General features: G+C 45.1%; 1 protein-coding gene across 1 annotated transcript in view; it reads left to right on the forward strand.

The window, feature by feature from the left end:
* Positions 1-24,347, forward strand: part of PAPPA (pappalysin 1) — a 210,725-nt gene that overhangs the window by 12,878 nt on the left and 173,500 nt on the right. The window contains exon 2 of the mRNA XM_068155635.1: positions 16,803-17,871. Within this exon, the coding sequence (XP_068011736.1) occupies positions 16,803-17,871 (1,069 nt within the window). The remainder of the gene's footprint in view (positions 1-16,802; positions 17,872-24,347) is intronic.

Below are 24,347 nucleotides of genomic sequence, written 5' to 3' on the forward strand. Positions count from 1 at the left end.
CTGTTTATAAACAAACACCCTCAGAGGAAGTTCACAGGAAGAAAAGTTAGTTAATGAAAATGAGCCATGAACTCAGGTCCAGGCTGTGGGTTAGAGCCAGCAGGGCTGCTGGATGTTTCCTGCTCTACATCTGCTTGTAAGAGTTTCTTTGATGAGATGTTTCCCTGTCTAACTGTGCATCTTTCTTTTCCCTTTGTCATAGAAAATATGAAAACAGAGGGGAAAATATTATAGTCTCACTTTGCTTTGAAATCAGTATGGACAGTTTTGGGGAACCCAAGATGACTTCAGTGAATGTGTAGAATTTCTTGTTGACTCCTCTCCCTCTCCCTCTCCCTCTCCCTCTCCCTCTCCCTCTCCCTCTCCCTCTCCCTCTCCCTCTCCCTCTCCCTCTCCCTCTCCCTCTCCCTCTCCCTCTCCCTCTCCCTCTCCCTCTCCCTCTCCCTCTCCCTCTCCCTCTCCCTCTCCCTCTCCCTCTCCCTCTCCCTCTCCCTCTCCCTCTCCCTCTCCCTCTCCTCTTTTTTTTGGCACTAACATTTAGATTGGGTCTCCTGGCAAAACTGTTGCTCCTGAGTTCCTCAAAGACTGTGAAAGGATTAAACTAGTCCAAAGGACAATTGTCCTATTGTAGCCTGAGCACAAGGCTGATACATCTGGTGCTGCATATCACTCTCGTAGAACCACCAGCTTAAGGAAGTAGGAATGAGCAGGACCCAAGGAAGTAGATAACATAAGACTGTGTACTCACTATCAGCTCTGGAGCAAGGAGCACATGGGCATGGTAATGGTGCTATCAGCTGGAGAACAGAAGGCTTTAACTTATTCCAGGATTTCCCCAAACCCCTTATAGCCAAGGGAGAGCCCAGGGAAAAGTCAATGTTCTTGTGACTGCTCCTGGGGTGCACTGCATTTCAGTGGTCACAAATGGGAGGTGTGGGTATTACATGTTTGTTTCTTTCCAGGAGATGCTGGGATCCTCCAAAAAGACTTTTTGGCTACTTGGAATGCGTGGGCAAATCATCCAATGAAGAAAAGTTTCAACAGTGAGGGATACAACATTGGTCAGGGCTGTGGTTCCTCACTTGTGTGGAGGGGTGGTATCAGTGCAGTGCTCATGACACCATCTCAGGCTCACACTCTTGCATAAGCAGAGTCTTTGGAAACTGGGAGTATGGGAGGTTTTGCAGATATGAAAGATGTGGAAGCTGTGGTCCAGATTTTAGTTCTAAAAGCCTTGAAGATTCAGATGTATTACAAAAGGTCTCCGGTGCTGGCAGAATTACCTTAAAATGTGATGGTTTAAATTAGTCTTATCTGTTGCTTTTTGTGGAAAGAGCAATTTCTCTCACTGTACAAATATTTTCTGTTGTGTAATTAATAGCTTTGTCTGTCAGGTTATCCCAGTGTGGTCTCTCCACCTCCCACCCCAACAGGGGAGGAAGACAATCAGAAATGAGCGTTTTGTATTCCAGTGTGGACAGAGTTTATCAGCTGTTGCACCATCCCTTTGCCTGTGAACAGATTAAATAAAGAAGGGGGTGGAGGGGGTGGTGATGGTGGACTGGTGAGCTTCCTCCAAGAATTCTGGAATAACTACCAGCAGTTTCTCCAAGGAGGAAGGTTGAGCGATTCATTCTTGCCCTTTGAAGAGCTCTGAATTAATGAAGAGCAGAGTATCTTCTGCTCTTTGCGGTGGGAGAGACTGGAATTCCCCAAAGCCCTCTTGCTAGAGATGGTTTAATCAAACAGACTGTTTACATTCTGTGTCTCACCAGAGGCAACGCTCAAGCAGGGGTGGTCTTCAACTATATGCTGGAATACCAGGGGTTTATTTTATTTTGTTTTAAACATCAGCATACCACCAGTTTTACTGTGACATGGCCAGATCCAAACACCTGCAGGCTCCTTGGAGCTGGCCAGAGAGGGAAGCAACAGCAGCTGCGTCTCTCAGAGAGAAAACGGTGCTGTGAGGGGTCTATGTTTCTCTTCCAAAGGTTTCTGCAGTGTTGGGATTTGGCAGCAAAGGTGGGACAGGAGCACATGATTATAGAGGAAGACACCTTGCAGTGGTAAAAAGCTGAGCACTGGACCAAACTCTGTCTCCAGTGCAGATAGCAGAGAAGCCAAGGGCCTTTCTGCCCCAGCTGTGCATTTCGTCTCATGCTGTGAAAACCAAACTGTTTTGGTGAACAGATTTTAGTGCTCTAGCACTTAAGAAGGAGAGTTTTATGATTCAGCTTGACAGGGTGCTGGACCATCTCATTTAAACTATACTGTTACCTAGAAAGATTAGACCAGATGATGCTTGGGGTCCTTTCCAAACTGACATTCTGTGAGGTGAGCTGGGAGTGATGTATTTCAAGCGAGAGAAGGAAGAAGGATGAACATCTCTTGCACCTATATCAAGAAACCAACACTTTATGGCACAACTATGTGTCTGAAATGGGCCAAAAACCTTGACTCAGGATCTAAACTTGTATTAGAATGGAATGGTATGGTATGGTATGGTATGGTATGGTATGGTATGGTATGGAATGGAATGGAATGGAATGGAATGGAATGGAATGGAATAGAATAGAATAGAATAGAATAGAATAGAATAGAATAGAATAGAATAGAATAGAATAGAATAGAATAGAATAGAATAGAATAGAATTAACCAGGTTGGAAAAGACCTTTGAGATCATCAAGTACAACCTATTCAGATAGATCTATTCAGATAGTATCCAACCTGTTCAAATAGATCTTTTTAAAACACCCCCCCACACACACACACTTTGGTACCTTCTGGAAGTGATGTATTTCCTCTCCCCATGCACAAGTTCTTCTGTGCCTCACTGAGGAGGATGCACGTAAGTAGGCAATGTGGCCAGCATTCTTCCAAACCCAAGCAATCCAACCAGCTGTTCAGCAGGGATGTTATTTATTGAGGGCTGTCAATGTGTTCAACACATGGTGTCCTTTGCACTGAGGAGCCCGCAGCCTGGCTTTTATGGGGTTTCTCTGACACTTGTCAAACGCTGGTGACAGGGCAAAGCTTGATGAGGCACACGTTTTATGTGAAAATTATTATAGGAGGGCATTGCAACAAGATGTTCTGCAAGGGAAGGAAAGAGAGACTAGTTGTCAGAGTAGAAAACAGCCAGTTGCAAAGGGTAGAGGTTTCTTTTTGGCTGGTGGTTTTGGGAAGAGAAGAGAGATTTCCCTCAATGATGAATTAGATGCTTTGGGAGAGAGCAAGGGTGTTTGTTTCAGCAGTGAGGAAAGTGCTGTGTGAGGGAGAAGCAAGCTCCCTCTTCTGATAACACAAGCTGCTTATTTTGTGGCATAGTGGTTGAAGGTGCAAAGGTGGCTCTGGGATTTTTGTTCCTGCTTTGCAGTTGCTTTGAGGTGCCCTCAGCTCTTTCCTTTCCCTTTGTGAAGGTGGAATAATTGTTCTCAGCAGCCCTTAGGGAGATGCTGTTTGTAAGGATGAGGTAATATCATCAGAGCAATGCTTTGATCATGTCTGATGCTGTAAATGGCAAATGCCATGCCATTGTACCAAAAAGAGCTGCTCAGCCCAGCAGTCCCCTTGGCCAGGGTCGTGCTAGGTCCCTGCTGCGCTGTGCTGCTCTGAAGACAGGTTGTGGAATGCCAAAGAGACAAAAAGACAGAGGCATATCTTGCCAATCTCCTACTTATCTATTTGTCCCATCTTTTTTTCTCTTGACTTGTGTAAGCTCGTATTCATGAGCAGCACAGGTATTTATTTTCCCCTACTGAAAAACAGAGCTATTGCCTGAACAGTGTCACTCTGGCCACATTCCCTCCTATTCAGCACAATGCGATCTTGGCTCTTTACTAGTTAATTTTTGCTGTCAACAACCTGCAAGAAAACATAAAATCAGTGCTGATAAAATTTGCAGATGTTGCAGAGCTCAGGGAGTGGTAAACAATGACCAAAACAGGACTCTCATTTGGGTGTTTTCAGAAACTGAGAACCTGCAAACAGTGTGCATTAGAGTAAAGCCAAATGTGAAGTCATACATATAGAAAGATGGGCTGCATGTCATATGTAAAGGGGTAGGTGGTGGGGGAAGGGTCTTTCACCTGGAAGCTAAGTGTGTAGGAATAACTGCCTGGTGGAAGAGATAACGCACGCTGATGTGATGCTGTGGCCAAAGGTTCAGAGTCATCCTTGGCTATGTAAACAAGGCAGCAGTGAAGTGGGTTGGGGAGTTGTGTTCTCCCTGCATTGACACGGGTGTAGCTGCTGCTGAAGTGCTTGTCCTGTTCTGGTGTCCAGAGTTTAAGAAGGATGTTGAGTGAAAGAGGATTTGGAGGGGGTGGGGGGTGGGGTGGGAATTAACAATGACAACAATTATATGATTTGTGGCAAGTCTTCTGAAGTGCTTGACTCAAAGAGGATTAAGAGGTGACTTGATCAACATGATCTTTAAGTATATGTTTGAGGAATATTAATCTGATAATTCAAGGTTGGAAATCTAATGATAGGTGATAAGGGTAAATCCAATGGATGCATATGGAGACTAAGCAGCTTCGGAACAGAGAGAAAATGCAGGAGTTTAGCCCTGAGAGTTGTCAGTCATTGAAATACCTTTCTGAGTAGAATGGTGGAGTATCTGTCACCAGACATTAAAATGCAGTGGTTTTTCCAAATTACAAGTTCTTTAAAGAGGAGTTAGTTCAGTCCTCACCCATGCTGTGTCTGCATGCTTCTAGCATCAGAGTGTTCTGGGGTTCTCAGCTGTTAATGCAAATAATTAATGACACTAACAGTAAAGCACAGGTAGCAGGAGGATGCTAATTCCTTTTGATTTTCCAGTATCTTGAAGGATTCTTCTTGACACTGGCAGGATATTTCTAGCTCCTTGTAGGGTCCCCGGACATCACTGTGGTGATGTCACTTGATACACTGTAGTGATACACCTTCATATGCTGCTTAGATATTGTTACCTTGAACCAGAATGGTGTGCTGAGCAACACCTGTGCTTTTCCCCTTCACAACAGTCCAGTGTGTTCAGCTCACAGAGTCACAGAATGTTTGGGGCTGGAAGGAACCCTGAGGGATCATCTAATGCAATCCCCTGCCAAAGTGGGATCACCTATACCAGGTCACAGGAGACGAACAAGAAAACAAGACCAAAAGCTTTTTCTCATTGAAGCTAGTAAAAGTTTTAATGTTGACTTCAATCAAGCCATGAATTTACTTGCAGATTGCAAACTTTGAGGAGCAAAATCAGGGTTTCCCTCTGTAAGCTGGAATATTGACAGTGTCAGGACTGTGGAGCTATCAGAGCAGACATTCATTAAAAGCAAAGATGTGGACAAGACAGCGGAGAACAAGCTTGGGGTGACTTTTGCCTCCTTGCTGGGTACTGGGTCTCAACCTTAGAGCAGAGGAGCAGTCCTAGAAGGGTGTGTAGGCTGCATGGTGAAATGACCTACTCTTTATTTAGAATAAACCAAACCAGGTTGGAAGAGACCTTCAAGATCATCATGTCCAACCCATCAACCAATCCAACCCACCCAAACAGCTAACCCATGGCACCAAGTACCCCAGCAAGTCTCCTCCTGAACACCTCCAATGACAGCGACTCCACCACCTCCTTGGGCAGCCCATTCCAATGGGCAATCACTCTCTCTGTGTAGAACTTCTTTCTAATATCCAACCTGAACCTCCCCTGGCGCAGCCTGAGACTGTGTCCTCTTGTTCTGGTACTGGGTGCCTGGGAGAAGAGACCATCATCCGCCTGTCTACAACCTCCCTTCAGGTAGTTGTAGAGAGTGATAAGGTCACCCCTGAGTCTCCTCTTCTCCAGGCTGAGCAACCCCAGCCCCCTCAGTCTTTCCTCACTCCTGTGACTTTGGCCGAGTTGCAAACAGAAAATATAGACCAAAGAGCTGTCAAAGGTAATTAGCGTTCTGAGACAGGATTTTGTTTCATTTGAGTCATCCCCAGCTAGAGACTGTTCCTCAAAATGCAAATTTAAGCCAAGTGCTCAAAATGCCCCAGTCTGCTCCCTCAAACCCATGTGCAGATGTGTGCCTGGGCCTGTGCACAGAGCAGGCAGTACATGTGCTTGCTGTTTTGTTAGTCTTCACTTCTTTGGTTCCAAATTTAACCAGAAGTGGAAGGGCTGAAATAACACAAGAAAGGTTGGACATACGATATTTCCTGCTGCTCAGCTAAACACAAGAATTGCCAAAAATTTTCCAAGGTAGCTTGTTTCTTTTACATTTTTCTCCCAGTTCTGCCGACTTGAGTAGGTCAATTACTTCTGAGAAGCATTTGACTTTGGCAACGCTTATGGAAAGCAAAGTAGAATTATGACCTTTTGGAGGCTTGCCCATCGCTGTCCCGTCTTGTCCTTTAAGAACTGGAGGCTGAATTTGCAGCTGAAGCCTCCAGTTTAATAGGTGTGAATTTGTTTCTGGGCACTTCTAAGCCATCGTGAGTACCTGCGTGAGGATTGTCTTTTAAATGCCTATTAATTTGTGCTCGCAGATCAAGCGATCGCTGATACTTGCCGAGCAGAAACACAGGCGCAGGTATTTCCAGGAGGAAAATCATACCAAAACAAACGAAATTGGATTCAAACCGAGCAGAAAAATAGAGCTCTAAAATTATATACTTTTGGTTAGTATGTGGTGACTCCAGCCTATCAGGAATGCATACTCTAATAGCTATATCATGTTAGAGAGGCAGGGTGGTTTTGTTTTTTTTCAGCAGGATGTTTCCTAGAAAGCAGAAATATCTCTGTGGTTTGTGCATGGGTTTGGAACTTGTAGGCAAGTATGGAGCAGGGAATTTGAGGCATGAAATAGTCATGATTAGAGAGAGCCCAGATCCCTTTCAAAGAGACAGCAGAAAACAGGCAGGATCAGCTCCCTCCCGCCCGCTGTTGCTGCGTGCTGGTCCTTGTGTCCATGGGAGATGGTTCTTTTAAGGTTGGTGAGCTCCTTGGCTGTTTCTGTCAGTACAGGAAAGATGCAGTCATATGGGAAAGCCAGATGCAATGAGATGTTTGAGTCTGGATAAGATCTGAGATATTTTTACAATAAGATACTTAATTCTCACCGAGGCCAAGACCTTGCATGGTATAAATCAGTGTAAATGTACTGGAACTGCTCAGTTTTGCACTCACAAAGTATCTGCCCAGGAATGTTCTCAAAATCCAATTAAATAACTAGAACTGTTTCATGTGGAAATGCCCCTCAATTACAAAGACAAGCCTAAGCTATCATGATGTGATTTTTACAGTCTCCTCGCAGGGTGCCCTAGTTTGCATTCATGGAATTTTTTGGTTTTGTTTTGTTTTTGTAATAATGTGGATGTTGGCCATCTGTCTGATCCTGGAAAGGTTGTAAGGTTGTCCCTGCTCCCCAGGTCCTCTTCCCACTCCCTCATTGATCATAATGTTTGATTTAGGTGCCACTAGATTTCCTCCTTTGTTCTCTAGCCCTAACCTACCTCCCCCCACAACCACACATGCATTGTGCAATGGTGTAAAAGCTCTTTTCTCTGCAGCTGGGAGTAGTAACTGCTCAGCTGGTTCCAGTGCTGCCCTAAAGCTGCTGTAAAGGTCAGAGACAAGGGAATTCTAAAAAGCAAAACAAGCTGTGTTGTTGTCCCCCCTTCAATTCTGGCTGTGTATTTTGATCAGCACCACAAGCAATCTTAAGCGTAGACCTCCATTTCTTGCTGCTCCGTGTTTCTGGCCATGGAGGGGGTTCCGTAGGGCATCATCCTGGGCAATGTTCCAGTAGACTAGGGGCTTGGCTGCTCTGCAGCTGATTGACTTGCAGTGCTTGTCAGGCACAAAGCACATTGTGAAAGGAAATGCCATATTGAACTCCCAGTGAGCTGATGGGTATTGTGCACGGTCATCTGACGGCACAGATGTGCCCCTAATAATCCTTCCAGGAGAACCTTTCCTCCTGGGATGCTCTGGCCATCTGATCTGCTCTGAGTATGCTGACCTATCTTGACCCAGTTTATGATCAATTCTCTCTCTGCTATTTTCTAAAAGAAGCCCAGAAATGCCACTTTATCATTTAGGTTTCCTGGAGGTTGTGGTACGTACGTGTCTTTTCCTTCCATAGCAGATACTCTGTGTTTACTCTCAACTCTTGCAAACAAGAGAAAAGCCACTCCATGTTAGCATGCACAAGAGTCAATTTCTCTGTAGAACTTTGATAGCTAATCAGTATTTGACTAATAGTGCGGGAAGGAGGAGGAGGAGGAGGAGGAGATGTGGCAGCAGAGTTAATGTATGTTCCACCAAGCACATCGCTGGGCACATTCATCTATGCATGCAGAGCAACCCTTCTGCTGCTCTGCCACTGGATTTATGTCCCTTTTTTTGCAGGTTTGTGTGTGCTTCCCATTTTGTGTGTGTTTTGCAGGTGTCTGTGGAAGATGGATGATTTTCATGTGTGCCTCTTGATACATACCTCTGTGTTTTGCAGCATCTGCTTCCAAAGTGAGAAGGCTGTTCAGTGGTGGGTTTCCCTGAAGGTGAATACCTGCCTCAGCTACAATGGGATGGTTAATCCATAACCTGGTTCTGCTGATCAGCCAGCATAGATAAGCTTGGAAGTAGAGAGATGTGTTAAGGTCCCTTTGAGCCAAACCAACAAAGTTATTGAGGTTTTTCCATTCTCTAGATTTGAAGGATGTCTGCGCTTTTGTAAACGCTAAACTCAGTGGGACACACTAGAATGTCTAAAACTGGCACCCTCAACCTGAATATTTGTCTGAATCAAGCCTGAATCCAAGCCTCCCATATTTGTGACATACACCAGTGGTTCTCTGAAGGAACATGCTAATGACTGCAGGGTTTATGACTTTGTAGTTTCCAGAGGAAGCCTGCCTGGACTATCTCCCTATGTCTGCATGTGTTATGATTCTCTCTGATAAGATGGACACACACTGACTTTCCAAGCTCCACCCAAAAATACTCAGTTGCTTTTGAGAACAAGGCAGGAGATAATTTGTAGATATTAGACAATCCTTACCCTTGTTCTCTGGAATGTTCCCATGGTCCCAGACTTTATAGAAGGGACTGAAGTTTGACCCTTGTGAAGGATGTGCTTTTCGCTATCCAACTAAAAGCCCACCTAAACCTAGTTATTAGATCATAAACAGCCAGTCTCTTAACCAAGTACCAGTCTCCTCTGGTTCTGCAGCTTTATTGTGAAATGCTTGGGGAGATCTAGATAAGAAGCCAACCTTCCCACTAATACTTGTTTACACTGATACTTAGACAAAGGAGCCCTTGCAAAAGCCAATACCCAGTCTATGGATGACCCTTCTACAATACTGCAAGGACTGAAGCTCACCACTCTGTGCCATCTGGTTATGCAGTGTTGGGTGTTCACTTGAACCTCAAAATCCTCACAATCTAACAATTTCTTGCTAACTCCAGCCTAGCAGGTCTTTTTGCAGTAAGCTCTTATATACTGTTAGTGGGTATATTCATACAATAGGCTCAGTGAAGTATCACTAATATGATTGTCCATGCCAGTGGCTGCTCTGTTACAGCCTACATGATTTTGTTATCAGAAGAGAAGGATTTATGTAATGTTCATAACTAACCAGCCACTACAAATTCATGTCTTCCTGTTTCTGCTGTTCTCACCTCCCTGTTTTCTGACTCCAAGGTATCTTTTGAGCCTATGAGTGACTGGGAAATTGAGAAGCAGTACAGTATATATGTTTTATTTAACGCTTAATGGCAATGAAATATAGATTTTGATATTGCAAAAAGCCTTGGGCCAAATTCTCAACATTAAGTAGGCATAGCTGTACGAGGCTCTGTATCTCTACGTGAAGATCATGTCTTCCATGTCAAAACAAAACAACTCTGTCCTGTCTCAGATCTCAGCCCACTAGCATAGCTTGTAAATGATAATATCTGGTGTGAATTCAGCTAGAGTGATAGCAGCAGCAAGCATTCCCTTTTTGCTTTCTTAAGTAGTACATTGCCACCTGAGCAAGTCTCAGGTGGTTTCCTTTGAGCCACTCCTCGTCTCAAGGGGTGGCCTCAGGAGGCCTCTTATAACGGTCCTGGAAATGGTATAGACAGAGATGTTGCCTTAAGTACTCTGAACTTTGAATTATTTAACTATTGTGGAAGGAAGTGGGGGCTGGGGAAAGCACGGCAAAGGAATGGAGAGATTATTTCTTCCCTTTGTAAAACTATATTGGGTTCAACGTCATAGCATGAAATATCCAGTGCAGAACTCAAGAACTGCTCCAGTGGATCTTCGCTGACTTATCCAATTGCGTGGAACATGGGGATACTTAACCCAAATCTGTCGGGTTTAATTATTTTCCTCTGGACAGATAAAAGCTTTCTATAGGTTCCTGTAGAATATTTGCTCTTTCAAGCGTTCCTCTGTGCTTTGATACTAAACGATTAAAGCACGCTAAAGAAAAAAACAGCCCCAACCTTTAGCTCCCTGTTCTTGGGCCCCCTGACTGCAGCTTTGATTGTTGACCTAAATTCCCCTTTCATAACTGAGTCCTGTCACCTCTGGTTGGAGTCTCCCAGCAAAACAGGCATGGCCAACTTTCAGAAGTGCAGGGCACTGTTTGCCGTTCTGCCTTGCACGGCTGTGACGGGCTACACAGCACACCTGATGTGTTCAAAGTCAAACTGACCTCTTTCTTCCCCTTCCCCCAGCCTCACGCTCCTGGAAAGGAAAGCACAACAAGGCTTTTTTTTTCTTTTTTCTTTTTTTCCCTTTTTGATTCCCGTTGCTCAGCAAAGTGAGGAAACTTTCTTCCTGGAGAATTCAATTCGTAGGTAATTCTACGTCTGGGCTGACTAGCGGGAAGGTTGCTGTGAGCAAAACGTGAGCAGCAGCACTGAAGGGAGGGAAGGAGGGAGGTCTGGGGTCTGTTATTGATAATATTAAAGTGGATTACAGCAGCTCACAGGGGCTACTTCATCCTCTCCCCTTTCAAACTCTGCCCACAGTGCTACTGATGACTCCAGCAGCTACAGCCTCTAGCTGTGAGTTCCTGTTTCTCTGTGGCTGCTGCTGATAAACATCTGCTCCAGTCTCAGCCTCACAAGCGTGGCTACAGGAGGGCCTCCTGTCCTCACCCAGGACTTTCTTCCACAAGCTCAGCAGCTGATGCTAGACGCTGGTCTCCTGCTGCCAAATCCTGTCAGGCACACAGGATTCATGCCAGGACGTGGCTCTATCAAAGTCCCTAGCAAAGTCCTGAAAACAAACTGAGATATGAATCTCACTGGCTTTGGTTAGGACCTCCTGGAAGAGAGAATGGGGACAGTCGTATACTGGAGCAGTTGTCGGGCAGTAGCCAGAGAACAGAGATTTCACGTGTAAAACAATGACAGAGACGGTATTTCTGGTTTTCCATGTTTGGCTTTTGGCTTTCAGACTTTGCAGTCCAGTTTTCCAGTTTTCCCCACTAGTGATGCCTAGGAATTTGCTTTTCCTATAAGAAGCAAACATCATGGGGCCAGAGGGATCCTGGTGGGCCATCAAAGTCTGTCTCTGGCCATGCACACAGAAACGTGGCTTCTCACAGTATTCAGGCGCTCCTCTAGAGTGACTCACCCCTTTGTGGGGTGGGAAGGTTACCAGTGCCTCTTACTGGAAAGCTAACTAGCACCTCTTGTTTTTTTTTTGTTAAGGAAAGATAATGTTTTAATCCCTTGGGTTTCAGGAACAGAACAGGGGGAAAATCGCTCAGACCAAGGATTTAGAAGGGCTTTCAGTGTTCTCCTCAGCTGTAGCTCCATCCCTTTCTAGCAACTCAGGGCAAGCAGAAGTGAGGAAAATTGTTTGCTGCTGTATGAAACTTGTACATATTTTTTTAATCTAATTGCTGTGGGGAAAACAAACATCAGTTTTATTTCACACCATTTCTTGGCGTGCAAACATCAGGCACATTCGCCAGATTGTGGTTTTGCAGTCACTGGCTTGAGTCTCATTTACCATGAGGCCTCTTTACACCACTCTTGGTTTGTAAAAGGATATTAAGTAGCTAAAAATGTCCTTTACAACATTATTGTAAAGCATCCTGAGTGCTAAATGAGAATCTCCAAGCTGTATGTTTTTCATGCAAATGTTGGTTGTGGTCACAGCTGAATTTTGAAATTTGGAGTGTCAACCATTGTAAGGGGTGATTTTGCTCAAGCCCAGCCTTGTTTGGGGTAAAAGAGGCCTCTTCTTGTTTAAAATGTTCTTAATTATGTCTGCAAAATAACTCATGGCCATGGAACCTTTTACTAAATTGAAATAAATTGTGAAAACAGCAAATTATTCAGTTTTCAGAAGTTCTGGCAATTATTTCACATGTCCGTCTTCCAATGGCTTTGCCCTTATTAGTTCTCATAGAAGAAGTAATAAATTCTTCTATTATGACATCCCAAGTCCCAGATGAAATTAGTTTCATTGTGCTGGGGACAAAACGGAAAAGTGACACTCCCTTAGCCGGAGGATTCTTTGTCTAAAGCCAAAAGTAAGTGAAGGATTGGGAAAGTAGGTGCAGCATACAAGCAAAAGAAGGTCATCAAGAGCTGGTAGGACTTTGCAAGTTATAGGGAGTGTGGGCTTCTTGTCCCTTTCCTCACTCTTTTCCTCTTAGGAATGAAACAAACCTTGCAGCTGAAGGGCTCACGTTCAATCTGTCTTTTCATCAAGAGTTGGATGTCTGTGATAGTAAAAGTTTGAGAAAAGAATACTGTACGTGGCATATGGATTCAGTAATGACCTCTGCCCTAAACAAGAAAATGTAAGGAACTGGAATAGTAGACTGTTTTAGTTCAGCAGCTTTCAAACTGGCATGTTCAGTGGTGTCCCTATTGTCACTGGTTGTTTTTTCTCTTTCTGCCCTCCTCTGGCTCCCTGTAAACCTTGAATTGGTGGCAGCTGTTTGAGCCAAACTCAAGACACGTTGCATCACATCAGGGTTTAAATGCTCAAAGGCAAAGGAAGATTGCTACTATTCTGTAGTATTCTGACAGCAGCTCTCTCTGTTCAGCTGAGGTCAATCTCTAGCATCATGCAGCACTTCAGAGAGAGGTGAAGATGTTCTTTAATGCTGGCGAGGAGACTGAATTTCCATTCCACAATAATTTATTAGTTCTTTGGGGGAATATTTCCCGCTCTGGTCAAAAAGCCAAAATCCTTGACCCTTGAAGTCTGTATGGTGGACTTCCCCAGAGCTGGAGACCCCAGAAGCCTGCTGAAGGACTTCCAGCTGTCCATCCAACAGCAGGGATCTTGGATGCCTTAAGAAACAGGTGGAGCAGCTATTGCATGTGCAGATGTCCCGTGATCTGCATGCCTTGAAATTTGGGTCACTGGGCTGCAAAAGTGGCAGGAGATGGTGGGGAGTGTGGCTAGGATGAGTTGACCTTCTGTGCTTGCAGTAAAAACAACTGTGGGAGTCCCTGGGGTTCCCCTGGCCTTGTGTTGAAGCCCTGCAGCTTCTGAGGGAGATTTGTTGGGACTAGCCCATTTCACCGTCCCTTTTTCTGCACTCACCATGCTGGCATTTCTTGGCAGGCAAAAAGCCTCCCTCTTGCAAAATGTCTGTCCAGCTCTAATGGCCTTATTACAATAAGTTGAGATTTTTTTATAACTTATTTTGTAATGACATATTTGGAGGAAGGCCTCATCCTGCCAACTGTCTCCTCATTCTTTGCAGTGCTATCTACCCACTGTCACCAGACAATACCTACACCTGAGTCCTGTGTCCAGTTCTGGGCCCCTCAGTTTAAGAAGGACATTGAGACACTTGAACATGTCCAGAGAAGGGCAACGAAGCTGGGGAGAGGCCTCAAGCACAAGCCCTACAAGGAGAGGCTGAGGGAGCTGGGGTTGTTTAGCCTGGAGAAGAGGAGGCTCAGGGGAGACCTTATTGCTCTCTACAACTACCTGAAGGGTGGTTGTAGCCAGGAGGTGGTTGGTCTCTTCTCCCAGTCAATCAGCACCAGAACATGAGGACACAGTCTCAAGCTGTGCCAGAAGAGGTTTAGGCTGGAGGTGAGGAGAAAGTTCTTCACAGAGAGAGTCCTTCACCGTTGGAATGTGCTGCCCAGGGAAGTGGTGGAGTTCCCATCCCTGGAGGTGTTTAAGAGGGGATTGGATGTGGCACTTGGTGCCATGGTTTAGTCATGAGGTCTTGGGTGATAGGTTGGACTCGATGATCTTTGAGGTCTCTTCCAACCTTGGTAATTCTGTGATTCTGTGATTTGAGATTCATAAAGATGCAGATGTTTATGGGCTCTCATGCGTCTGCAACGAAATACTTTGTAAAAGCATTTATTCCATAAAGAAAAAAAAATTAAAAACCACTTTAAAACAGACTCCAGAAGGTCATTGATGGCTTTGGCTTTCATAGCACAAATTTCTGGGGTAAATATCATAGAATCAGTCAGGGTTGGAAGGGACCACAAGGATCATTTACTTCCAACCCGCCTGCCATGGGCAGGGACACCTCACACTATTTCAGGCTGGCCAGAGCCTCATCCAGCCTGGACTTAAAACACCTCCAGGGACAGGGCCTCAACCACCTCCCTGGACAACCCATTCCAGGGCTTCACCACTCTCATGGTGAAGAACTTCCTCCTCACCTCTAGTCTGAATCTCCCCACCTCCAGCTTCATATCCATCCCAGCAAACATATTTTTCTTTTTTTAGTGTATTTGTTTTTGTCCTCCCCTTGTTCTCCTCCTCTCCGTTCTTGTGTTCAGAAGTAGCAGTATAAACTAGGAGCTAGACTCCAAGAGGTTTTGAACTGAGTGCGCCCTACAGATGAATAAACACATTACCTTCCGAACCCTGGGATCTCTCTTCTGAAGGAAACAGGAGAAGGGGGAGCTCAGAGTCCCTAGCAAAATACCAGCCTGCAGGGGAAAAACAAAAGAAGGAGAAAAAAGGAGAAAAAAAGAAAAGAAAGGGGAAAAAAAAGACATTAAATAAAAGGCCTGTTTCAGGTTTTTTTTAACTTTCCCATCAGAAGGCTGTTCTTTACTGGGGGAGGAGGAGAAGGAGGAGAAGGAAAGGGTGTGAGGAAAGTAGGGAAGGTGGGTGCTAGGAGAGGGGAGGAAAAATGCTCCTGTAACCTTTGCTCTGTTGATAGGAGACAAGACTGGGCTGTTAATGAGTGATTGTTAGCAGATGGCTGTTGAGCAACTGAGTCAGAAGCAGAAGATGTTGTTTGGTTGTAGTGCTGGGAGGGTTAGGGTGCAGGGGTGAGGTAAGGGGATATTTAGTCTTTTCATGAGGACTGAGCTGTCAGAGATTTATGATTTCTCCTTTAGGCTTTTGGAAGTGGAGGCTTGGGGGAAGGATTGTTTTCTGTGCACTGATAGTAGAAAGGCCGTTTGGTGCTGAAGGCTCTAACGATTATTTTTTCCGTTGAGGTGTGTCCCTGCAGCCCTTGGCCTTTCAGAACTGAGAGATGGAAATGCATGTCGTTAACTTGCCAAACCTCATAGCTCAAGCGGAGAAGGAGTGGGCTCTTCCCACAGCTTGGAGCTGTCTGAAGACTGCTTGAGAGAGCTTTAGGTGTGGATCCACACTTTGTATGAGAGAAATCATTAGCGTCCTAATGATCAGTTCCCATAATTATATCCCTGCGGTGCACTTGCTGTGTGTGAGGAGCCAGGAATCTTTCTGAATGTGTGTGTCCATCCATGCATGCTTCTTGCCCTTTCCAGCTGTGGTGCATACCTTGTTCAGTGTATTCAGCATACCAGTACATACTATTGTCCTTACTGGTTTTTATCGAGTATGAATCTGAAGGTAGCTTGGACACATCCCATTCACTCTCTGTAGGATTTGTGTGCTTGTACTTACCATGATTATTGCAGCTACTCAGTGTTTCTCAGATTGTGCAGTACTTAGATTTTATACTTATTTCCTCTTAGGGTTCAGGGGTATGAGGGAGATCAATAAGGATTACTTCTCAAGACTTTGAGAAGCTGGTGAAGGGGCTAGAGCACAAATCTAATGAGGACCAGCTGAGGGAGATGGGGTTGTTCAGTCTGCAGAAAAGGAAGCTCAGGGAAGACCTTCTTGCTCTCTACAACTGCCTGAAAGGGGATTGGAGAGCATGGTGGAGGTGTATCTCTCTTCTGAAGGACCAAGTGATAGGACAAGAGAAAACAGCCTCAAGTTGCGCTAGGAGAGGTTTAGGTTGGACACAATTAACAATTTCTTCCCTAAATGAGTCATCAGGACATGGAATAGGCAGCCCAGAGCAGTGTTGACTGGAGGTTGTTAAAAGGTCATTACAGTATCACTTAGGTTGGAAAGGACCTTGAGGATCATCGAGTCCAACCTATTAGATGTGGTACTGATGGACACCATTAGGTGGTGACCTGGCAGAGTTGGCCTAATGATGGGACTCAATGATGTTAAAGCTCTATTCCAACCAAAACAATTCCATGATTCTATGATAGTTCTTCTTTTCAACCAGTGATGTTATGTCTTCTCTGAAGGTAAGAACCAAACGTCCCCTACAGTATTTGGCTGGTAGGAATTTGCAAGAGTTTTGGTCTCTGGTCAGGAAAGGAGAATTCCATTTGTACACACTGACAAGTCTTGACCTTTACTAGCAAGCCTTAACATGACCTCTCACAATCATCCACTGGATGATTTAGTGCCCTTCCTCTACACTAACTTTCTAACAGGTGTAGGTGAGTGTGTGTATATACGTAGAGAAAGAGAGAGATTTGTACAAAGACTAAATTCCTTGTTCTGTCATCCTTATTTATTCATATTTCTCTTTTGGGGGCACATAGGACTGTATGACAAATGTTCTTACACCTCCCGTGACCGAGGATGGGTCCTGGGGATTAACACCGTCAGTGACCAGGGGAATAGAGACCCCCGCTATTTCTTCTCTCTGAAGACGGACCGTGCTCGCAAAGTAACCACCATTGCAGCACATCGCAGCTACCTCCCCAACCAGTGGGTGCATCTGGCTGCCACCTATGATGGGCACCTCATGAAACTCTATGTGAATGGTGCCCAGGTGGCCACAAGTGGAGAGCAAGTGGGCAGCGTCTTCAGTCTGCTGACCTTGAAGTGTAAGGTGCTCATGGTTGGAGGAAATGCCCTGAACCAGAACTATCGGGGTTACGTAGAGCACTTCAGCCTCTGGAGGACAGCCCGGTCTCAGAAGGAGATCTTGTTGGACATGGGCCAGGCAATTCACAGGCAGGACATGCCTCTACCTCAGCTAGTTCTTCAAGACAGTTTACTGAATGTGAAAAACACCTGGTCTCCCATGAAGGATGGCAGCAGTCCTCAGAGCAAGTTCAGCTATCATCATGGCTATTTGCTGGATACCAGCCTAGAGCCTCCTCTCTGTGGCCAGACAGTCTGTGACAACACAGACGTCATTGCCAGCTACAACAAGCTCCCCAGCTTCCGCCGCAACAAAGTCGTTCGCTACCGCGTGGTAAATCTCTACGACGACAAGCACCAGAACCCCACCGTCAGCCAGCAGCAGATCGAGTTCCAGCACCAGCACCTCAATGAGGCTTTCAGCCGCTACAACATCACCTGGGAGCTGGAGGTGCTGGAGGTGAAGAACTCTTCTCTTCGCCACCGGCTCATCCTGGCCAACTGTGACATCAGCAAGATCGGGGACGAGAACTGTGACCCTGAGTGCAACCACACCTTGACTGGGTACGACGGCGGAGACTGCCGGCACGTGCGCCACGCGCTCTTCAACAAGAAGAAGCAGAACGGGGTGTGTGACATGGATTGTAACTACGAGAGGTACAACTTCGATGGTGGGGAATGCTGTAACCCAGAGATAACAGAAGTCACCAAGACATGTTTTGACCCCTACTCTCCCTACAGGTAAGCAATTTCTTTCAGCCAGCTCTTTTTGTGATCACGCTAATGAATATGGCTCTAGCTATTGATCAGCCCGCTGGCTCTTGGACCCTTGTGTTGCTGCCATTATGGGCTTTGGAGTTTGGAATTAATTTAGTTTTTGGCTCACATTACAGTTGTTCAAATGCAATCTCACTAATGGTCTCAACAGCATCTTGCCACTGAACTGGCATTCTCCATCTAGGGTAAAGAAAAGTTAATGCTAAAGACCGAAGCAGCCAACTCTGGGAGCCCCCTGAGCTCTTGGTTATGAGCAGCATATTGTGGCATTGCACAGTTTATTTTAACCACAGCCTCTCAGGAGTGGGGATTGGATATCACAGAAAGCTCAGATGTGTTTGGAGAGGGAAGAGCCCTGCAGGCATGGAACAGAACATGAATACTCTTAGGTAGGCTTTAATTCTGCAGGACTCCTTTGAAGGTAGGTAGGTTATTCTATATTCTTGATGCTATGAGTACAGCTCTCTGTAAGCGCTGCTGTAAGCTGAGTCTGTGGGTTATGAGGAGGGAGATGGGTACCAGGTCCCTGGCAGTGCTGTTACCCGCATTGAGTGGGGAACTGAAGTCTTCGGCATCCCTTTTAAGATATACAAAGATGGAGGTAACACCACTTCACTGCAAGCAGCAGGGCAGCTTTCTGTGAATGCATGTGCCTCTAGAATCCTGAGTTCCTCAGCTACAGGTTTCCTTGTGTTATAGTTTGCATCCTGGGTTTCATCAAAAGATGTGTGGCCATCAGATCGAGGTGATTCTGTTACTCTGCTCTGCTCTGCTCCATTGAGATTTCACCTGGAGTACTGTGTCCAGCTCTGGGACCCTCAACACAGGAAGGATATGGACCTGATGGAGAGGGTACAGAGGAGGGCCACAAAGATGATAATTGGCTGGAGCACCTTTCCTACAAAGACAGGCTGAGAGAGTTGGGTTTGTGATTCTGTGATTGTTCAACCAGGAGAAGAGAAGGCTCCAGGGCAAGCTTGCAGTAGCCTGTAACTGAAGCAGGCCTACAAGAGAGCTGGAGAAGAACTGTTTACAAGGGCCTCTAGTACTTGGAGAAGGGGCAATGGTTTTAAACTGGAGCAGTGTAGGTTTGGTTTGAACATGAGGAAGAAGTTCTTCACTATGAGGGTGGTGGAGCCCTGGAACAGGTTGAGAAGGAAGATGGTTGAAGCCCCATCACTGGAGACATTCAAGGTCAGGCTTGAAGGACCCCTGAGCAACGTGGCCTAGTTGGGGATGCCCCTACTTATTGCAGGAGTGTTGAACTAGATGACCTTTAAAGGTCCCTTCTGATCCAGTGTATTCTATGATACTGTGATTCTGCCCCTGAGTAACTTGCATCAGTTGAGTACCATGTGCCTACAATTACTCCAACTTGCTTTTGGTCGTCTTCAGATAAGAGCTAGTACGTCTAAGGAAGAAAGTGTTCCCTGTGGATGAATTAGAAGTATAAACACAGAGAATATGAAAGTTAAAGCCGAATTCCTGTTGTCTGTATCCCATGTTGTGAGGTTTTTTTAGGGCAATTCATGGGGGAAAACCTCTAGATGGTCAGAACACCCTGTGCTGTCAACACTAAAGTTCAGGTTAAAAAGGGAAGTATGAGCTGTTCTGGAGTCCCTTCCATTACAGCAATTCAGGCTATATTTGTAACTTCCCAAGTAGAGAGGAGTTTTTTAAACAACATTATCAGCTCTACTGGAGCTTTAAATACACATAATTAAGCTGCAGAGAAAGGCTTCCTTTCCAGTTTGTGTTTTGTTTTGGGTTTTGTTCTTTTTGTTTTTTTTTTTCCAACTCCAGTGAGGTTGCTTTTAAAAAAAAAAAATCCTTACAGCTCAGCTTGACTCCAGTCAGTTCCCAGTGAACAAAGCTCAGATGAGGAAGGGCTTTAAATGCTAATGATTGGAAATATTGAAAGGAAAAATAGCAATCTTTTAGCGCTGTTCAACTGGAGAGGAACACAGCAAAGCAAATATCATCCAAGGCATCATGCAAATTGGATTGTTTTAACACTGTAGCCCTGAGAACTGGAGGTGTTAGTTATAACAGCTAGGACAATTTTTAGAAAGTGACTTTGTTTTTCATTTGGTGGTACCCTTTTTGTCACTTCTTCTGTGACCAGCATAATTCCCGTACCAAATGAAACAAGAAAACCCTTGTAGATTGGAGCTGACGGATTTAAGGCTGTGCCTGAACGTTATGCTGACACAGAGATGTTTCTATTTCCAATGAAGTCTTTGTGCTGCACAGATTGTATTTGCACAAGCCCGAGGAGGAAATGTAGTTCCGAAATCTGAAGTTACCTTAACACAGCATAGTTGCTTTTCATATGCAGTTGTGTGCTCCTTTTGGAGACAGCCAACCTTGCAAACTCGTCTGGAGGATTTGCATTTCATGGCATTGAGGTCATAGATCTTCTAAACAGAACCATAGAGTCATAGAATGCTAGGGGTTGGAAGGAACCTCCAGAGATCAGCAAGTCCAACCCTCCTGCAAAGCAGGACCATTTAGGGCAGGTCACATAGGAACATGCCCAGGTGGGTTTTGAAGATCTCTAGAGGAGGAGACTCCACAACCTCTCTGGGCAGCCTGCTCCAGGGCTCTATCACCCTCACAGTCATTTTTTTTTCCTCATATTGAGAAGGAATTTCTTCTGATGGAATTTACGTCCATTGCCCCTCACCCTATCACTGGGTATCACTGAAAAGAGCCTGGCTCCATCCTCCTGACAGCCACCCTTCAGATGATTGTAGACATTAATAAGGTCTCCTCTCAGCCTTCTTTTCTCCAGACTGAACAGTCCCAGGTCTCTCTATATATCCTTAAAAGAGAGATGCTCCAGTGCATGTTCATTTTGGCATGAGAAGCAGCTCTTCTTGACTGACATACTGAATTCAGTGAAGAAGGTTTGAAGGTCCTCTTCCACGGTGTAGAGCCTGACAAAGTCCACCTGTCCTGCAAAGATTATTTTTGCAACAGACTTCTTTTACTGTCTTTGCACAGATATTTTAATGCAGTGTTGATCATACAATGAAACCAAGGAGGGCAACAGAAGATATTCCATCCCTCTGGAGCTTTTATTTGGTGGCTGTTGTGCTTAGGTTAAGCTCCTACCAAACACTGTGATAGGTGTTTGCACTCAGTGTGGCAAAACAGAGCAATTAGGTCTGTGGACTTATCAATGAGGTTTCTAAGAGTGAACACTGCTTTGAATATTTAAGCTTAAGTTTAGAGTTTTGGCAGCAAAGCCTTCATTGACTAAAAGGGTGAAGATTCAAACCCTGTGTTTGGCTTTGGTATTGCCCTCAGCATCATCCCCTGAGAGACATTGCTATGCCAATTAGTGACTCAGTCAAAATCTGTGACTCAGTTGGCACTGTCTGGGCCCATTTTGCATCACCAGCCCCTCTTGTCATCACTTTCATTGGTATAATCCTTGGTCCCTTCTAGTGCAGGCCTTGCACCATCAATGAAGATGTCTTCACAACCACTGAGAGCTCACGTTTCATTCCAGGTATTTCCTCTGCCAGTGTTAAGACTAGTGATAGCAGAAGAAAGTAAAAGAGCCTTCAGTCTGGTGAGGAAAGGGTAGAAAATGGTGAAATGGTCCCAGCAAAAGTTTCCTGAGGTTTATGCTGTGAAGACTCTTCACAGTCGTCCTTGGTACTGGGTTTTGTTTGGTGGCTGCTGGGTTTTGTTTCTACTATATCTACATCCATCTGTTTCTACCATCTACAGCAGCTGTAGCCAGCTGTTTGCCATGCAGAGTTTATTCCTGAAATACCTCTGTCCCTTGGAACTAACCAAGAAGTGCTAATGCTTGATTAATGCATTAATAAACACAAGCCCTCTCAAGTGCCTCTTCATCCCCAAAGGAAGATGGATCCTTTTCAGTCACTTTCCTCCTTCTGATTGTCTGAGTCCCAGTGCATCAAGCTTCCATCCTGGGAGAAAGTTGTTATGAGACTTGACTAAATGCAGTCACAGCTGTGGTATCACTGAAACACTTTCAAGACACCTTCACTCTGCATTAGAAGTTTGTTGTGATCCTTTTGGCACCCTGGGCAAAGTGCTCTGGTATGTTGTTGGTGTCCTGCAGTCACTGTTGTTGTGCAACTAAGGTGACTTTATTGCTGATCAGAGCATCAGAGTTGGATTGGGTTTTTGGTAGTTGTTTCCAACATCTCTTTCTGGCACCTCTCCCAAACTGTTTTCCCTCAAAGAGCTGAGATTCTGTGCCATAGTTGGGTAGCAGGGATGGTAGTGCATAATGTACAGTAATACATCCATAAAGAAGTTTGCCAGAGGGACAACACTGTTGGATGGGGTCTTGGCTCAGCAGAAAAGCTGAAAACATTGTGGTACCAACTAGATCATCTCTTCTCTCTTTTAATAGCCTACAGGGAATGAACAAGGGCCTGGTTATCATTAGCCACACAGCAGGCTTTATCCAAGAATATCTGCCTCTCTTCTTTTTATTAATTTCATGAGAGTGGGACAAAATGTATTCAGTCCCAGCACAGGATTTGCAAATGCTGTTCAGCTTTTCTTTATTTCTGCAGTTCTGGGAAATTAGAACATGTTAAGATCATAGGGTCTGGCCAATACAAAGGGAAGGAGCAAGGATAAACACACTTGCCAGAAGGACACATTCCTTTTGTTGTTTGGGATTTTGCTGGTTACAAAATAGGGAAGACTTTGAGCTCATGGCACCTACCATGGCTCCTTTTCAAAAAACTTGAAACAAACAGCAAGGGAGCATAGGAAATCGAGCTCTGCAAGTGCCATTTGATGTGGCAAATTCTTACACCATTCTATGGTTAACTGACCCATCCCTTTTATGTAATACTGGGCTTGCTCACCAGCCTTTACCACAGGATCGTGTGGACAGATAAGAAAACATTCCCCTTGATGCCTTCTTAGGAAAACGCTGATGAAATTCCTGAAGCAGTTACAGCTACTGGCGTCTCTTCAATCTCCCTGGATTCATGCAGTCTGCTGAATACTTTCTGGAAATCCCCTCAGAATAAGTGACCCTGGAGACAGGCTTCTTCAGCACCCACATTTGTGCCCTGGAGGCTCCTGAAAGCCTTCTGCACAGCCTAAACAAGGGACAGGATGAGCTAGCTGTACATGCTCCAGAGTCTATTTGCAGCACCTGCCTGCAGAACTCAAGGTGACACCAAGTCAAGGGTCTGGAGTAGAGATTCCTGCTGATCCCACCTTTTTCTGTGCCCTTTCCAACACTTTTGTTGAGCAATTTGGCAAAGCTTAGTGTTGTGTCACATCACAGAATCATAGAATGGCTTGGGTCAGAAGAGACCTCCTAAGGTCATCTAGTCCAGGCCCCCCTGCAGTCAGCAGAGACATCCTCCATTAGATCAGGTTGCTCAGTCCCATCAAGTTTGACTGTGAATATTTCCAAGGATGGGGCCTCAACTGCCTCCCTGGGCAACCTGTTCTAGTGTTCCACCAACTTCATGGTAAAGAACTTCCTCCTAACATCCAACCTAAATCTACTCTTCCATAGTTATAAACCATTGCCCCTCAACCTATCTCTGCAGGCCTTTGGAAACAGTCCCTCTGCAACCTTCTTGTACGCCCTTTTCAGGTACTGGATGGCCTCTATTAGGTCTCCCTGGAGTCTTCTCTTCTCTTCTCCAGACCAAACCACCCCAACTTCCTCAGCCTGTCCTTGTAGGAGAGGTGTTCCAGTCCTTTGAGCATTTTCATGGCCCTCCTCTGGACCCTCTCCATCAGGTCCATGTCTTTCTTATGCTGAGGACCCCGGAGCTGGACACAGTACTATAGGTGAGGTCTTACCAGAGCACCTTCCCACATCATCTCACTAAAGCTGAAAGGCATCAGCACATTCCAGTCAGGAGTAAATTAGACTTTGAATAAATGTTTGAACAATTTGTAGAAATTTCCATTGTGGTTTTGCCCAGCAGTGGGTATGGCAGAGTCTTGGATGAAGAGCACACTGTACTGTGCCATGTGGATCACAGCAGTAGCATTACACATATCACAGCTGACTAATCCACAGCCCAGATCAACCTTGTGCAAGTAACCCAGCAGTGGCTGCATTTCAAGGCTCCTCTGTGGAGTTTCTGACCAGAACAGCCTCTTATCTCTTTTTCTTTCTCTTCCCCTGGATAACTTTTCATGAGGCTTCTTTGCAAAATATGGACAACTTACTCCAGGGGAGCGAGACAGACTTAATGCCCCTTTCTAGGGGCTAGGAAAGTTGTAAGAAATGCTTCTTGATTCTCAATAAGAGACTAATTTCCACCTAATCCTGAACACTAGAAAGAACAGAAGAAATTCATCAAAGCTCTTGAATTCAGGAAGCTTGAGAACTTAATCCCCTGCCTGGAAGAGAGCATTGTGCAGCTCTTGAGATCAAGGGTTCCTGCATTCACACAGGTATCAGGCAG

Source organism: Melanerpes formicivorus, unplaced genomic scaffold, assembly GCF_026170545.1.
Source record: "Melanerpes formicivorus ecotype bairdi unplaced genomic scaffold, bMelFor1.0.p_v2 SCAF_33, whole genome shotgun sequence".
NCBI classification, from domain to species: Eukaryota; Metazoa; Chordata; class Aves; order Piciformes; family Picidae; genus Melanerpes; species Melanerpes formicivorus.